The sequence below is a fragment of the Gambusia affinis genome, linkage group LG23, assembly GCF_019740435.1.
Source record: "Gambusia affinis linkage group LG23, SWU_Gaff_1.0, whole genome shotgun sequence".
NCBI lineage: Eukaryota > Metazoa > Chordata > Actinopteri > Cyprinodontiformes > Poeciliidae > Gambusia > Gambusia affinis.
Window position 1 is genome coordinate 12887748 of NC_057890.1, and position 17602 is coordinate 12905349.

Consider the following 17602-nt stretch of genomic DNA (forward strand, 5'->3'; position numbering starts at 1 on the left):
ACTAGAAGGTATATTTACGTCGAAAATGGCGCTCTCACTAATTTTGATAAGTTTCAGCTGCGCTAGTTGAGGGTTTGAGAAATAGGGCCCCTTCAGGGAGTACTGCGCATGTCGACCTCGGTGGTTGAAACTCGGCTTATTGTCGCGGCTCCGTGCCGATTCGAAGTTTGTCAGCCCTCGGGAACCCGCTTTAAGCCAGTCTTGCAGCACCCCTGTGTGGGGACCTCTGGTTTTACAGCCTGCAGATAATTTTCCTAAACTCTTTTGAGATCATCAAGATTTTTATTTTTAAGATGGGTCAGTCTGCTGATGTTAGCTCAGTAAAATTGATCAAAATGCCCATTTCATCAGACAGAAATCAGGAAGAGTTCTGGGTAATATAAAGTGAATCAATAATCGTGTTAACAGCTTATTCATGTTCTAACAGATTGGTTTTGATAGCTGGTTTCCTTTGCTAAATTAAAGTTTGATTACTGGGTTGTTTGCTCTGGTTGTCTTTGTCAGAAATATTTCGTTTGATTAACAAAAACATTTCTGTGTGACAAAAAAAAGAAAGACATTTGTACTTTTTCACAGCACTGTACAATCCTGACTGGCATATTAATTTAAGTTGAAATAAAGCGTTAAATATTTGTCTTCTTTTTCTTAAAATTAAACATAAATCTCATTGAAAAGAAAGAAAGACAGGGGCTCAAGCACAGTATTGTATTTATTTATTTTAACATATTAAAAACAGAAAAAGCAACTTTCCTCTTATGAGAGTTTTTACTGTAAACATATCCTAAAGTGATCTTCTTCAAAATCCCCTGATGGATAATAACTGAAGATTTTCCCATCAGTTTACAAAAAAAGAGAGAGAAGGTTTTTGGTTGCAAAATGTGTCACTCAGTGTTGACAATCGCTGAAAACAAATGTCAGTTGTGCTTTGTGGATGGACTAACAGGACTCAGTACTTCACAATTAAAACATTCTGGACAGCTGAATGACCTGTTTTAAATAAGAAATCTGGAATAAACAGCAGTTACTTCAAACTTATTGTAGGCATTTGTTTTCTTGAGTCATAGTCATGTACATTTTTCTTGAAAGTCATTATAACTGCAAGCACTGTTAGTTCACCTTGTGTGGGATGGAGAAACTTCATTGGGTTAGAGAAAAAAAAAAGAAGAAAAAAAGTACGGTAAAAGTATGGCAAGGATATCCACTTTGAACAATTTCTAACCCCAACATCAACTGAACGGCAAACAAAGACACTCAAATAAAATGTGGCAAGAACGTGTCGCTATTCACTGCGCTGATGTCTCCATCTCTATTTCAAGGCATACCTCTGGTGAACAGATAAAAACGCAACAATCCATGCCTGACAGGAAAGAAACAGATGAGCTAACTGCCACACCAGTTTTGGTATTAAGGTTTAAAAAAAAATAAAATAAAATAAAAAGAAGTGTAGATACACTTGGCAGTATGTTTGCGATCTAAGCAGAATACAAACACAGCCACACTTGGCTCAGTGAAATAAAAACATGCATTATCAAAAACCTTCCAGCTGAAATCAAAGTCGCCAGGACTCTACAGGTTTAATATAAAGAGTTTTTCTCTGAAAAAATATTCAGATTACAACAAAGGAAATAGTCACTTTGAGTGTTTATGATTGACCCATTATACATCCTAAACATAACTTATGTTCATTAGCTTTTGGTGCCCTCCATGTTACAAATACCAACACTGAGATGGGGCACTGGTTATTTGGCTCAGAATGATTGAATTTCCAAAGAGGAAAAAAAGAAATAAAAAAAAAAGGCCCCACTGCAGATCTGCCCTCTATTCTGATTCAATTAACAACGATGACAAATGACTCAATTGTAAGAACGCACTATACACCAAGTAAATAACGTGTTGTAATACGAGCAGCATACATCTGCAATGACCTAGAATTATTACTCAGAAAGGTTTGCCGGTCCACACTGGCACGGAGCACAAAGAGAGACGTGCCATTTTGTGTTCTGCAATCTGTGTTGTTGAACGGAGATGAGTTAAGGTTCAGGTGGCGCGTTTGCTGGTAGATGCTGGACCCAAAACGAGCCACGAAAAGATGCTGCTGATCTGCGCCACGGCTGTTTCCGACAGGACAAATACAACACAGCGCGCCTTTACCCCGTCCCGACTTTACTGTAACCTCACACAACCTGGAATTCACAGGTTCTCTCACAACCATCAGCCTCACGCACATGAACCTGGTGTGGGGCTGCACACTCATGAACCAAACAAACAAACAAACAAAAAAAGATAACCCTGATGCGCCACTTCTTGAGAGCAAAGACTGAGGTGTTCAGAGAGCCGGTGTAGGTTTGAAGATTCTCCATTTGCTACGTTTCCGTCCTCTACCCCAAATCAGCCGTTTGTGAAAAGTGAGCGAGTGGGCTTAATGCAGAGGAAGCAGAGAGGGAGTTGTTGTGGATTTCAGCAGAAGTTTTTAAAACATTTGGTCACTGTCAGATTGGATCTCCTTCAGTCTTCCTTAAGCTCCATTTAGTAAAGTCGCTTCTCATAACTGTGGAGGCAAAGAAACAAAAAGATCAGCACTTAGTCTGTAGGATGTCATTCAGCTTAAAACCAGACTTCAGAAATGTGAGCAGAATCACAGGCAAGGGAAGAATGTTACAAATTCATCGAGCCTCTGGTTCTGGCTCGATAAATTTGTGTTTCAGAAAAATATGCCTCTTTGACAAACAATTTGATGTTATGTCACTGTGGTCCATTTTATACAACTGCTTAACCACAGAATGGAAATTTCCAGATCTTTGGATTCTCTCTTCGACATAGAAACCTTCAAGAGTTTGAAAAGGTAAAGAACTGAATTCTAGATATTTTATATATTTTGGTTTCTTTTCTGAAATTAAATTTGATTTGTAACTTGTTTAAAAATTGTGTTACAAAAAATACTTTAGAAGAAAGTTTAGTATTTTTGTGTCATACTAGGTTTATACTTTTTTTTTTAAGTTACTTACGAGTGTAGTCCATGAACGCCTCCCTCAACCTGTGCAGACATAGTTCGCTTCTCAAACTTCAGTTCCCCAGAGTACATCATAGAACTAAGAAAAAAATATTATTATTTTAATGTAGTATACATAAATAATAAACACGTGCTCCAAGTAAAACAGAAACCCCACCGGAGGACAGACAGGCTCTTTGCTCCGATGTCCTGGCAGCCATGTTGGATTCCAGCTATGAGGTACGGCACAAACTTATGGATGGAGCCTTTGTCCTGGACTGAGCCCGACACGCCCTGAGCGACCTTCACCTTGTCACCCTCACTGAAGAGACGACATCACCCGCTTAAAACTCACTTCACCCAAATATAACATTTGTATTTAAGACTTTTCAGCTCCCACACACCTAAAGTAGCGCTTCTGGCTGCTGGTGCTTTTCTCCATCGCATCCAGAGAGCCCATCCCCCGATATTTCTTCAGTCGCACCCCGTCTGAGAAGAAGTACTCTCCAGGAGCCTCGGTGGTTGCAGCTAGCAGGGAGCCCATCATAACTGTTGAAGAGGTTTCACACATAGTATGATGACAGATATTTAAACAATGGCATGAAATAGCTAGAAATTGGACGGGGCTGTTTCTCATGGTAAACATTTGGGCCTCACCAGTCGATGCTCCCAGAGACAGAGCCTTCACCACGTGGCCCACAGTCTGAATACCGCCATCCGCAATCACCGGCACGCCAAAACGTCTCGCGTACTCTGCTACTTTATACACAGAGGTTCCCTGAGGACGCCCACAAGCCATCACTAAAAGGAATTAAAGAAAAATAAATAAATACAGTTGATGCAGAGCAGTCAGTCTGCTGTAGTGGACCTGCAGTCCCATAGCTTTACAAGTGGTAAGTGGACTGCAAACTTTTCTGCATTGCCATCTTTGTGCTCAGTTGTCAAGTACCTTCCTGCGTGATGCAAATGGAGCCACAACCCATCCCAACCCTCAGAGCATCCACTCCGGCATCAATCAGATTCTTGGCCTGGGCTGCTGTAACCACTGCAGAAAATAAAATAAATATTAAAATTAAACAGCAGCAATTCTATCCTTGCAACATTTTGTAAGACAGTCCCAAGAACTGATAGCAGTTGCTTGATTTTAACTTTTAACCCAGATAACTCAGCTATTTCCACTTGCAACAAACTCACCGTTTCCTCCCACGACTTGTACTTCAGGATGCTTTTGTTTAATGTAGCTGATCATGTTGATCTGATACACTGAGTTGCCCTGTGAAGAATCCTGGAAATACAGAAACATTTTTTGTTTTAGGTAAAAGTATACCACACTTCAGAAAGTTCTGAATAGAATATGAACAAATTATGTGTGGGTTTTACATTACAAAACAATTGCATCACTGTGATTGGATAATGGCTTGAATTTTCAGAGTTCTTGGTCCTTTCTTAAAAATAAATTTAGAAGTTTATTATGAATCCTTGACAGATAATTCTGGTATGGTTAGGTTTTAAATATAGGACCTACAAAACTACAGACAGAAAGCAGAAAGGAAATATTAATGTGAATGTTTTAACAGAAGATCAATATTAGAAAAATACAGCATAAAGATTTTACTATAAAGGTCTTATAAGTATTTCAATGACTGTAGAGATGCAGTTTGTAGTCAGAATCGGCTACAGCTTGTAGTGCATTTATCCAGCACAATTCTTCAAAACCTCCCGAAGTAACGCAGTGGTCAGCAATGGCCACCAGAGGGTGCTCTGTGGCTTAACTCACTGGAGGGATGACAACCAAAATTCTCCCAACAGCAACTTCACCTCCTGACATGAACACACTGCGAGAAGATCATGCAGATTTATCTTCCAACAGGCCTGTTTCTCAATCACTGATAAAAAAAGGACACCTTTCCCCTAAAATAATAATCACAAAACACACACACACACACATATATATATATAAATAACACCTACCAGCACAACCACATCAACCCCAGCCTGCACCAGTAGGTCCAGTCTGTATTTGTCATCCTCCCTGGTGCCGATGGCGGCACCACAGAGAAGCTGTTTGCGTGAATCTTTTGATGCTAGCGGGTAGTCTCTGTTCTTCTTCAGATCTGTCCTGGCGATAATGGCCACCAGCTCGTCATTATCATTCACAATGGGAAGCTTGCCTGAAATGAGAGCATCAAAATGAGCTCAGGAAGCAACACAAGAAGCTCCGCTTTAACACGCCAATGTTTACCTTTTTTGCTCCTCTGTAAAATATCATTGGCTTCTTTGAGAGTGACCCCAGCTGGAGCTACCACCAAGTCCTCTCTTTTCGTCATAGCCTGGAAGATTACAAGCATGATTACGGTAATAAAACAAAATCAATGTGTGAAAAACTCCCAGAAATGATAAGTAGCACACCTCCTCCAGAGGTTTGCCATGGTCCTTTTCAGAGAGGAAGTCGATATCTCTGGAGGTGACAATCCCAACCAGCTTGCTGCCCATTTTTCCCGTCTCCGTGATGGGAATTCCAGAGAAACCGTGTCTTACTTTGGCCTCAAACACGTCTCCAATCGTGTGACACGGACTCATTACGACCGGGTCTGTGATAAAGCCCTGTTCGAACCTCTGGAAAGGAACATAAAAGTAAACGAAATCATGAATCATTTTGTGACCAAAGTAGGCTTTGGTTTGTGAGTGAAGCAGCAGATGTAGCAAAAACAACTCCACACAAGTAAGAAATTGTAACACACTGCACGCAACAAAAAAAGGGAAAACATACACAGCAATAACAATAAAAACATGCACCACACACAGAAGGTGAAAGTTACCATATGCTATATAAAAAAAGATAAGGGAGAAAAAATTAGGAAAAGTCAAGAGAGCAGCATCAGATTAATCATTTGTACTTTATTCCATTTCGGTAAGATTTGACAAAACAAAAACACCACAACAACCTCTGCGATCAAAATAACATACAACATGCATGATTAAAAAAAATACACATCATTTATAAGGAACATGATAGAAGCAGAAATTGTTCCTTTACCTTGACCTTCCGGACCTCATTGGCTTGGAATTCAGGTGTGCAGTTGTGATGAATGAATCCCATTCCTCCCATTAGCTAGCAAATTAAGAAGGAAAAACCACATTTAGCATTAAAAAGTTGTACACGCAGATCAAAAAAATAAAAGCGAATTCTGCGTTTCCTTACCGCCATAGCAATTGCCATGGCTGACTCTGTGACGGTGTCCATGGGCGACGAGATAAGAGGGGTTTTCAGGGTGATCTTCTTGGTGAGTGCTGACGTCAGATCCTGTAAAAGTTAAAGCAGATTGCACACTTCATCCAGCAGGGGGCGTAATACACTGCATCACTATTTTTAGTTAATGTGAAAGGAAAAGTCCCAAAGTGTCTCAGTTTGGCGTTACTCTGTGATTTAAGATGGCTGAACATTAAATCCAGTAAATTGTGCTCTGGCTCATCACTATGTTTCCCTAAACAACAGAATTTACCGTCACTTATCATCCACTCCCACAAGAACCAGCATTTTTGGGATTTTTTTTTTTTTTAACACTTGTGAAACGAAAAAAAAAAATAAAACAGAAGAAGCATTCCTCGCATGGGAAACCAGCAAATCAGTCTAACTCACGTCTCAGATTTGCTCTCTATCTCACCTAGACGTAAACTATGGAGGCATATCGTTGTGTTTCTCAGGAGTTCACAGTGAAGGCAAAACGTATAATATCGTATTCTGACTTTACTCAATGGGAGGCTTTGAGTCAGAGAGGGAAGTCAAAAACCTCACAAATTTAATGAAATATTGCCCAGCAGAATGAAACTTCAAGTATCAAACCAACATGTTCTTGATAAGACTGAGGGGTGTTACGCCTAGTATTTCCCATCATGGCTTTCCATGTTAGTTGTTATCAGAAATATTCAAACTTGTTTCTTAAAAACAGCACAACTAGAAAATATTGTAGGTTTCTTTTTTAATTGATTTCTTTTTTTAAATAACTTGGTACTCCTAGCTAGCGTATTTGCATGAATGCTAACTTGTTAATGCTCAAACCAGACTCTCAGACCGCCAACCAAATAGGCTGTTTCCATGTATCCATTATTAAATAATATCAAACTGAGCCCTTTAAACTGGTCAGTCGTAAACAACAGCTCTGGTGTGCTGGAGAACTCGCAGAGAGATTATATATCAATTAAACTAAAACCCTTAGAAATGGATGGAGCAGAAGAGGGAGGTCTCATTTTGTGTAAAGCCCGGAGATTAACTCATCTCTTGAGAGACGGATGAGCCACTGACTAGACGTGAACGTAAACATGAGGGGTGTGGGTGCAGCCAGTGTCTGACCACAGGGAGCAAAAACAGAAAGTCAGAAAAAGAGCAGCTCTCGTGTCAGTAAGAAGTGGAAAATACCACAACTCCTGTAAACAACTGGATATAGAAAATGAGGCTGCGATGGAAGGTTTTACATGTAGCTCTGCTTTCTTTTCGTTTAAGAAGATAATTTACAAACATTTTCATCATGAGGGAGTAAAGCCATGACTAGGAAAAACCTAAAAGCTGAAATAGGACTCACCACTTCATCAGAGGTAAAGTCAATGAAGCCAGGCAAAATCAGGAAGTCACTGAAAGACAAAGAAGAAATCAGAAATTAAAGAGAAAAGAATGGAAAAATAATGGATCATCATTGAAATCTCAAAACATAATCAATCTTTAATAGAAACTCCAGGAGCCCCAGATTCAGACTTCACTTAATATGAGCCGAAAGAACAACATAAACCGTTTTTAGACCAAACTGAGGATTTGAATTACATCTTATTGTTACGAGTTCTCTCTTTATGTTTTCCAGAAGAAAAACATGGCTGAGAACAGACACTAAAAACAGCAGGGTACACCATGTACCTACTAAAAAGCTAGAGTTGACCTCTTCATGCTGAGTAAACACTACAGGAACTAGAATGAAATAATTTTGAGGAGAAAAAGCTAGATAGAAATAGTGTGTGTGTGTGTGTGTGTGTGCCCCCCCCTTCAGGCAGTTTATGTGTACTTAGTCGTTTTTACAGATGGGTGTGAGACCATGCAGTAGACGAATGGAGCGGCACAGACCTAAATGGGAGCTTTGCATTTTTAAAATGAATGTCAGATGAGGAGTACATAGTAGGAATAGATCCAAACTGAGGAAAGATGAGCACTACATGAAAGGTGCAGGAGACTGGAATATGAGGGATGACTTTAAATCTATTTTGCTTCAGCGTGGGTGGAGACCAAGAGGACCAAAATTAGCTTCCCTGAATGGGTCACTAAAAGGCAGGAGTCCCAGCCGCAAACTGGGAAGGGTCCACATCTGTTAGCATTTAGCTGAAGCCTCAGACCTCAGCAGCATCGCAGTCTGAACCGACTCAGAGTCAGAAGCAAACAGGCTCCGATTCCGAAAGGAAACAAAAGCCTGTGGCCTTATTGTGGTTTTCATTTGAATGTTAAATGTAGACAAATCCAGGATGCTAAGTGGGAGTGTTTGAAAGCTTAAAAAAAATAAAAAATTAAAAAATAAAAGGTCACTTTACTCACTTTCTCTCATCCTTAGCATTCAAGGAATCTCGCATTTTCACATGGGAACAATCAAAACAAATTAAATAAGTCTAAAGAGCATTCTTAAAATCCAGTATCAAATTAAAACCAAATTACATTTCAAATCTATAAATGGTATGCATAGACACCCATTACTAGACGTGAAAAAGAATGGTATTCTACATGCCAATCATGTTTCTGAAACAATACCGTCCAGCTGAATGTTTTTGTACAACCATGAATTATGGTGGATTTTGGATTATCCTTTGATTTATTTTTTTTTTAAACCCATTGACCTTTTCCAATCATTCTCATGTAACAAACTTCAAATTTACATTTATTTCATTGTAATTTCATGTTATAGACAAAGCAGTCTGTAAAGAGGAAGGAAAGTGAGCCTGTAATGGGTTCTCTTCTATCTCCATCTTTAGAACCTATGCTCTACTTTTAAATACTACGCAAACCATCTGGTTTTCAGACAGTTTTGCACTTTCATCTTTCTATCAAACATATCATAATACAATATTTTTGTTGTAATTTATCCCCGTCATGGTGCCACTTTTGCTTTTTCACCGATTAATCTCTTGACATTAAAAAAAGCAGTCTATCTTCTTGTTTCTGCCCTTTACACAAATAAAACCTGGGCGTAACCATGTCAATCAGTCTGAAGTATTTAACATGCAGGTGCACATATCCGAAAGCACAGACTGACGTCTGAAGTGTAATTTGTGCATGTGGTATTTATGGCACAATGATACAGGAAGTTTCTACTGTCACTAACAATGAACAATGAGTTCCTGTGTGATCTTGCTTGTTAGGTTTTTCACGAGTAAAGATAAAAAACTAACGATTTTACACATCACATAATTTATAATTATTTTGTATCGAGACAAAATAATGCTGAATTTCAACCAGTGCTACAATCATCTTTTATAGAGAAAAACAAAACAAAAAAGACAACGAAACCTTTAACTAAGTTACATGATGCCCATTCAGGCAGCTATAAGTAAAATGTTTTACAGAAACGTTGTCTTATTGCTGAGCAGTAGCGAAGCAGAAACAGGACGAGGCCAGAAATTTTGCGATTTTCAGCTAATAATTAGAAGTGCTTTAGAGGACAGCTGTAAAGAGATCTTGAGCATGAGTAAGAGTTGAAAACTGATAGAATGGTTGCGGATTGATGAGTGGAAAGAAGCTGCACATGCATCTCAGTTTGAGAATCTTTTTGTTCTAAAACAAAAAGATGGATGGCTTTATGTTTAGCTATTTCTATACAGATGAAACCTGAGGTTTACCTACTCTGCAGAAAAGAAACATTACCGTACTTTTCTTTCTCTTGCTGTGATGCTGAATCATTCTTGTGAAAGCAGAATTATATCTACTTGTTTAATGCCAGGATAATAAAAGCAATAAAAAAGTGTTTAAAAAAAAACACATTTTTAAAGCGAAGTCTTCCCGGGGTTTTTAAGTCTATTACTATACGTCCGTAAGTCTTATTTATTTCTCTGTCAGAAAAGAAACTGATCCACTAGATAAACCAAATTAAAAACCTCGACTTTTATTTCAGGTATTTAGGAATTAAAAATAATTTTGGCAATCCTAACTGCCCTAAACTGTCTGATTTAACACTGATGAACTAAAACAAAAAGAAAAAAGAAAAACAGGTTATGCGTCTTTTAATACAGTGTATGTAAACTTATAGGTTTCAACTATGAATTTAAGTTTCAATCCATGGCTAGCTGATCCATAAAGCATGTGCCACCAACATGGTAAGAAAGAAGCAAGAAAGGGTGAGGCAACGGTGCTTCATTAGACCCTCTGACGGAGCACAAAATGTGCAAGAAATAGTCATGCATTCTGTGTTTACAAGAGAGGTCAAGCACTTTATTGATCTGTTTAGGTAAATAATAACAAGCGTTATGCTGACGGGAGCGAAATAAAAATTTTTTCCCCCATAACCAAGATCAAGTTGAGCATTCAAGCAAAGCTTCTGTCACTTTATTGCATAAAAAAATCAGCATAATTTTGGGATAAATGCAAATAGTTTTTCTTTAAAGAGCAATAATTTGCTTCCCCCTTTAAATAAAAAAAAACAACAAAAAAAAAACATCCTCCATAGACAGAGGGTTTCTTTAATGCTTTGAAGATGATTGGTTCACTCACTTGTAAGTCAACCCTTCTCCTTTAGAGCATAGCTCTTCAGCCGTATGGCCATCCGAGACAACACACTGTTGGTCAGATCTGCTGGTTCAAAATGCGTTGACCATTACAAAGCACTGATGTGCACACTTATCTTAACCTAGCCTAATTGAGCTCTTAAACAGAAAAATTGCAAACCTTTTGATTCTGTTTCACGAATGTACAGAGATGTGTGGGGGGAAAAAAAGAAAGAAAAGAAAAACTTGCATTCTGTGATGCGTGGATACTTACTTGTATGTAAGGCCGTCGCCAACTGAAAAGAGCTGCTGTGCCGACAGTCCGTCATCTGGGACGTAGCCCGTACCACCACTGATTAAATAATCCGCCATGCTGCCGAAAGATCACATAGAAGCACAACCTCAGGAAAACATTTACACTATGCACATGACGACAGGGATTTAATGTTTTGCAGGACCCGTACAAAATGCAGTGTTCTGTAGGAAACATTTTAAATCACATAGAAGCTTAGTTAAAAAGTAATACACTGTCCCCACGAGATCTGAACTATTGCATCACAAAATAAAAGGAAAAAAAAATAAGTGAAATGGTCCTCACACTATCCAATGTTTAGCATAAATCCTGAACGTTGACCGAGTAACACACAGATCCATCACTGCAGGTAAACAGTGGGACATTTTGAATTTCACAAAACATACATCTTAAATTTTGTTCAAAATTATAGTAAATTAAATGCTGCATTACACACACAAAGTCCTCTGCACCATCATATGTATCTTGACTGAACTGTCTCTGGCCTGGTGACCTAGATTAGATTATCGGAAGCCAGCAAACACTAGCTGCTAGCATTCCACACCCGTAGATAACAAAAAATACGATGCTTCAAATCATTCCTTGTTTTTTACACTTAGGTGCATCTATTTGACCATTTATGATAGGCTTTAAAATCTATTGGGAGCAGGGGGGCTTATCTCTACATTTTGGGAACAGGAAGCAGCCCACCTTACGGTATTTTCCTAATCTTGTTTATCTTTTAACTGGTCTTTGCCATGCAGATGGAAAAAGTTATGAGGAACTTACTGCAATCAATATATAATTATCTACCAGCAAAACGTGTTTCTTTTTTCTGCAGCATTTGGAAAGGTAAGTTTAAGAGTAATGAAGTATAATGAAAAACACTTACAAACTACTTTCATTGAAGATACAGTAGGTAAATGTCGCAACTATTCGTTCTATTTTAGCGTTTTAATCACGCCGAATTAGAAATAAGGTTCACAAACATTATTTATGTCTGTAGAATGTCCCTATAAGTAATGGTGAATATCTAGAAGGAAGACGTCTATTATCTGTAACGCAAGTTTGGCACTGGACTCACAGGTCTCCTTTAGTTCGACTCTATTCAAGAAAAAAATAGTAAAATAATGTCCTGTTAGCAAAATTTACTGCAACTTCAGCAAAGGTTACATTAAATGAACTATTTAGCGTGGAGAAAAAAGATGCGTGAACACCTGTTTACACACTTCAGTCGCTACATCTAGGTTAGCTAGTTCAATGATTAACATTATTCGCTTTGAGCAATAACATTTAATATCTGCTAGTCACTCTAAGAGGTTATATAGTCCAACATTATTATCACCACCAGTTTGCAACGTTATAACGCCCACATAAATGTTAAAGATCTAAACTCTGAGTCAACAATATTTTTTAGCATTTAAAAAAAAATAAAGCTACATAAATACAATTCTAAAATTTCGGACAGTTTTGCTGTTGAACCCATTATAAAGCCAACATAGTTCCATATTAACGATGACGAACTTGTGGGTAACCACATGAACTACATCCAGACTACTCCGTTTGTAGACATGTGGGAGCGACCGCTAGCATGTAGCATTAGCAGGTTTTGTTGCCCTATCTTAGGGTTCGGTCAATTCTTCCGAGAATTTAAGGTCTACGACTTAAGCTTGTTTAGCAGCCACTAAAGCGGCTTAAACTGTTTAAGTTTACCCCAAGGGTAAAGTCGAGTATCTTTCTTTGAGTAAGCTAGCAGCTGCCTCAGAAACCAGATGCCCACGTTGACAAAAAAAAAATAGGGAACAACTTTCCAGCTGCGAGACCCTCGCGAAACCGTACGAACGCGACTATAAAGGCGGAACTACTAAAATACCTCGTGGAGAAATGAACAAGATGAAAACAAAGATCCTTTTTCAGTCCAAGATGTGAATATATATGTCTGCAGGAGGCTGAGAAGTGGTTGCTTGGTCGCTTTCTGCAGACACTGTTGGTGTTATGTACTGAAAGCAGCGTCACATCCCCTCCTCCCTACTTCCACCATGAGGCCAGTTAACCCAATCGATCCTGCGATCAGGCCGAGATAAAATTATATGGGGTTGGGTGCCTAGGCAGAATTTGTGGACATACTTCCTGTAGTCATTCAATAATCACCTGAGCACCACTCATCAGCAACAAGACTTTGCTGATCTAGTGCCAGATAAAATAACACTGTTTTGCAGAAGTAAGTAATGCTGCTTGAAATTTTTCCACATTTTGCAACCGAGCAATTCTATCAGAAACAATCCTGGGATTGTTTCCGATAGACCAGCACGCATAATTGTGAAGTGGAAGAAGCATTACTTGTACTATTCAACATTTATTATTAAAAAATAAAAAAATGGTATGTATTTATATTCAGCCCCATTCACTCTTGCAACCCTATGAAATCCAGTGACACCAAAATTGATCTACAAGGAAATCGTATGGGTGGGAGAAAACTAGCCTTGAGCATCCCTATGGGGAAGCATAGCTGTGGCAGCATCATGCTGAGGAACGTTTTCTTCAGAGGAAATATCCCACAGCATCCCTCGGAAGCTCTGAGCAGATCAGAGTTGATGGGAATATATGCGAGGCTGAATCCAGGTTAACCCTGACCATTATTACATTTATGCACTATTGTTTCATCTACAGTATAAAATTCCCTAAAAATACGCTAAGGTTTATAGCTGTAACATGACAAAATTTGAAACTTAGCTGCTGAAAGGCACTACAAACAGACTAGCTATTAGCATTGTGTAGTCTGGACGTTTCAGACCATGAAACGGGCCATTTTGTGGCTTTTCAGTTTTTGCTTTTATCAGATACACAAAACCTAATATGTCTCATGACTGCTTGTCCTTTTTTTAAGTGAACCATCTTATTAATGTTAGAAAAGGTTGTTTGACCTTATGTCTCATTCACATGATCATAATTGGCCTGATTGCACAGAGCAGTCACCACTTCATTCACATGAAAGCAGTCACGTGAAATCTAACTATGCAAGGTCGGCATTATAGACACTACAAGGTGAGGTTTTTTTCTTTGTTTTTTTCTTATGTCTGTTAAGTCATTGGGTTACTTTGCATTAGCTGCTTTCTGCTCAGATAACATCTCATATTGGGAAGTTAACAAGTGCCAGAGGATGTCATATTTAAAACAATAAGAACACACTCTGAAACCGAGCATGACTTTACATGGACGGTTTCGGAAGTAATCCTAATCCCTTCGAACGCACACCTTGCAAGTGATAGCTGTTTCATGCACTCATGCCTCCTAATTGACATGATGCTTTTGTCATCAAGCAGATGACAGCCAAGAATCATTTCCTGTTGCTTCCTCACTGCTAATTTTATCTGTCATTACCTCACCGCAGCTCAGAGAGGCAAAGAGAAAACTGCCAATCAGAACTGTGCTATACAAACCATTGCAAATAGAGGGCAGAATTTTGACAGATATAATTCACACTCCTTACTGGATGAGTCTTTGGTAAGAGTTGCTTGCTATCTGCCAAGTTGACTCAGGACGATTTGTTGCACTCTGTGTCTTTCTGTGATATCGAATGTGGGTCATAACAGATATGGGTCAGTGGTTCTTTTATGCACTGCTGCTATTCTGAGCACTTGATTCAGCGTTGTTTATCTTCCCCACTGCATTCTGCTTTCTCTGGCCCGAGTGGTGAATCACAAAGCTTGTGCACGAGGATCAGAAAGGGTCAGGTTCAAAATAATACCTGTCTACTCAAGAGGAGCTCTTAGTGTTGCATTAGCGTCGACTGCATCAACAGTGGGTCAGTTCAAACCAGGAATTTGCAAGGTGCATGCATGTGTGCTGAGAATCAGCCTGAACATGCCTGAGTCCTCGCCTGAACCAGGACTCAGGCATCAACAGCAAGGCGCGGTGCAGCAACAAGGTTAAAATTCAACCTGTCGCCAAGTACAACTGGCATCACAAGTATTATTTATGCTCCCAGTCACAGGTTTGACATAGGTCATAGGTTTGACAAACCTATAACTACTTCATACTCCCTCCTCATGAAGGGAGTATGAAGTACTCATAGGTTCGTTAAAAAAAAAAAGTAGATGCTAAACACTCACTTTTCTGGAGAAAAGCCTGCTTGAGTCCGAATGGCATTGTACCGCTGTGCTGCTGTTTCGTGTCCATGGATATGTGAAATGTGCCGGATACAGTGATCCCCTTCCTTAAGTGGAGCACACGTATATGAAGCCTGTGTGTCCCCTACAACTCCTCGGTAGTCAATGTGCTGGCTCTCTCTTACTCCGTCCACAAAGTGCTTGTATTCAAATCTTTCCATCGCTGGCCCAGAGATCTGACCCTGAATCTACGGGGGCCCCTCAGTCTTGTTGTGCAGCAAGTTATGTTAACACATTTTTTTTTAAAATAAGAAAGATCTCCAACAGTCACTTAAATGCGTAGGGAAGTAATCCCCAAAGTGAAGCAAGACGAACTTAAAATAATCATAAAATTTGCAAAACAAATACAGTATTCTAATCTGAATCCTGGCATATACTCGCTTTCTTTTGCTGTTGCTTACCAAACTAATTGTGAGTCTAAAAACAAAAAAGTTAAGCCTTTCTCAGACTGCTCTGTCTGCTGGTGCACAGGATGCACCTGCCTGCAGGAAGATACCGGCTACCTCTAGGCGTGTCAGCAGAGGGCGCCCCCTAGGAAATTCTCCCACCAAGAGGGCGTCACCGAGGCAATGGTCCCTGCAGCATGCATTGTTGTTGTTGTGGTGAGCCTGCTGAAATCTTGGAGGGGGAAAGACTTTTTTTTATCTAATGTCCTTGTGCGCCTGGGAAGAGGAACCCATTGCCCTCAGCTCCTGGGTATAACATGAGCGTTGCCGTCCTGCTGAGTGCTTCATGAAGCTCTCTTAATGTTCTACTCTCTTTCTATGTATGGGTTAATCCTGCTTTCAAACAGCGGCACAACGTCATGTTCACAAAGAGGATTGCAGTATTAGAGGCAACATGGTCTGAAAAGAGAGCAACCCATTTTTACACCTGCAAGAGCAACATTAACATCACAAAGGTGAGTTATTGTCTCAAATAAATAAGTGCTAAAAGTCAGAGATTCAACCTAACCGGACATATTGTGCCCAAAACACATTTGTGTCATGACATTCTTGAAAATCAGATTGCACTAACAGGTTACACAACCTGTCCAAATGGTTTCAAAAGCACTGCTCCTAAAAAATAAAATCATTACCGGCACCAACTTTGTGTAGTTTGTCGTGTGTGCAGTGACCGATTACCTCTTGAACTTTCCCACATTTTGTTTTGCTGTGTTATATCCACAAGCTTAATTAGATTCTAATTAGGATTTAGGCCTACAAAGGCCTATCACATAGGCCTTTTGTAGGCTTATCATATAGAATCTGCCACTTCATTGAATTTGAAACTGACCCATTTCAAATTCTGCTACAAAAAAAATCTAAAAACCGACCAGCCTCTGTAGTTAGACCCCTTTTCTCTGATACCACATAGTAAATGTACAACCAACAGAAAGAGTACACACAACTCTAAAGCTACCAAGATTTGGCTGCCTTCCTGAACTGTCTACAGCAGAACTGTTAGTCATACATGGCAATAAATCTAACCTCTCCCCCTCATTTCCTGCAACTTTATAATTTTGCACAACTTTGTATTGGTCTTTCACATGAAAACCAAGTGAAATACTTTGTAGTCTGTAGTGTAGTGTAAGTGTCTCAAAAAAGAGCAAGTCATATGAATAATTTTACAAGATTATGCCATTCACATTGGAAAGGATGGCACAAGTACATTTGTTATTGTTTGGAAACATATGAGCTTTTGTGCAAATTTACAAATGTACAACAATCCTTGTCCATTGAGGCCCTTATCTCATGAATGAAGAGAGCCTTGATTTCAGTCCCTTGGAAATCAGGACTGAGTGACTTTGACAGCTGGTGATACGTTAAAATGGAAAATCCTCTTAGCTAACTCTGGGCTCCAGTTAAATCTTCCCATAAACCTCCACCATCACCGTTTCTTTTGACAGGTTTGAAAAGAAACCGTTCACCTACAAAGTGTGCATACCGTCAGAAAACCGACTGTTGGTTTCGAAGGACAGGTTTGCCAGCTCTTTTCCAGAGTGACTGCGGTACGAACTTAATTTCATCCAAGAGTGTCACATGCAGGACAGCCCTCCTCTTAATTCCACATGTGCAGCTCCTCAGAGGATTTCATTTAGCATAATGAGCATCATGTGCACAGCGTGGACAGCCACTGACCCATTGAGACAAATTGAAGTCAGAAGGTTGAACAGGCAAGTAGCTATCCCAGTGAAAGAGTTCTCCTTTTGTATAAAAGACAGACCATGGCAGACACGTCTCAGATGATCTGAATTGATTTCACATCAGACATCTTGAAAATAACCGGGCCCATCCATTTCAGAAGGCCAAAGTAAATGCATTCCTCTATTCACCACTTAGTATCTCTGAAGAAGAAAGAAACATGCTAAGCTTAGAGAGGTTTTATTTTGGTTTGATAAGTTGGAAAAACATTTATTTTTCAGTAACTCACTAAGTGAAACAT

At 39.4% G+C, this 17602-nt stretch overlaps 1 protein-coding gene across 9 annotated transcripts; it reads right to left on the reverse strand.

The window, feature by feature from the left end:
- Nucleotides 1-1132: 1132 nt before the first annotated feature.
- impdh1b (IMP (inosine 5'-monophosphate) dehydrogenase 1b) lies at nt 1133-15632 on the reverse strand. Of its 9 annotated transcripts, none has more exons than XM_044107697.1 (17): nt 15122-15631; nt 10992-11090; nt 10725-10802; nt 7570-7618; nt 6192-6293; nt 6027-6101; nt 5809-5814; nt 5399-5605; nt 5232-5319; nt 4961-5160; nt 4184-4274; nt 3939-4034; nt 3647-3790; nt 3394-3538; nt 3168-3311; nt 3006-3089; nt 1133-2548 (listed from the first exon to the last, which is right to left on the reverse strand). In XM_044107697.1, the coding sequence occupies exons 1-17, from the start codon at nt 15337-15339 to the stop codon at nt 2527-2529; spliced, it is 1848 nt and encodes a 615-aa protein (XP_043963632.1). In that variant the 5' UTR covers nt 15340-15631; the 3' UTR covers nt 1133-2526. The 9 variants fall into 9 exon arrangements, with proteins under 9 accessions (XP_043963632.1, XP_043963631.1, XP_043963637.1 ...); XM_044107696.1 differs by having other exon boundaries at nt 10725-10805; XM_044107702.1 differs by lacking the exon at nt 15122-15631 and adding an exon at nt 12883-13039.
- Nucleotides 15633-17602: the final 1970 nt, after the last annotated feature.

Excerpts from the sequence above, each read along its gene's own strand:
- impdh1b (XM_044107696.1), bottom strand. The coding sequence starts at position 15,339 with ATGGAAAGATTTGAATACAAGCACTTTGTGGACGGAGTAAGAGAGAGC. Across the intron at positions 4,035-4,183 it reads ACAAGTCGTGGGAGGAAACG|TGGTTACAGCAGCCCAGGCC; the intron begins GTGAGTTTGTTG and ends TATTTTCTGCAG. Across the intron at positions 2,549-3,005 it reads GGCGTTCATGGACTACACTC|TTATGAGAAGCGACTTTACT; the intron begins GTAAGTAACTTA and ends TTGCCTCCACAG.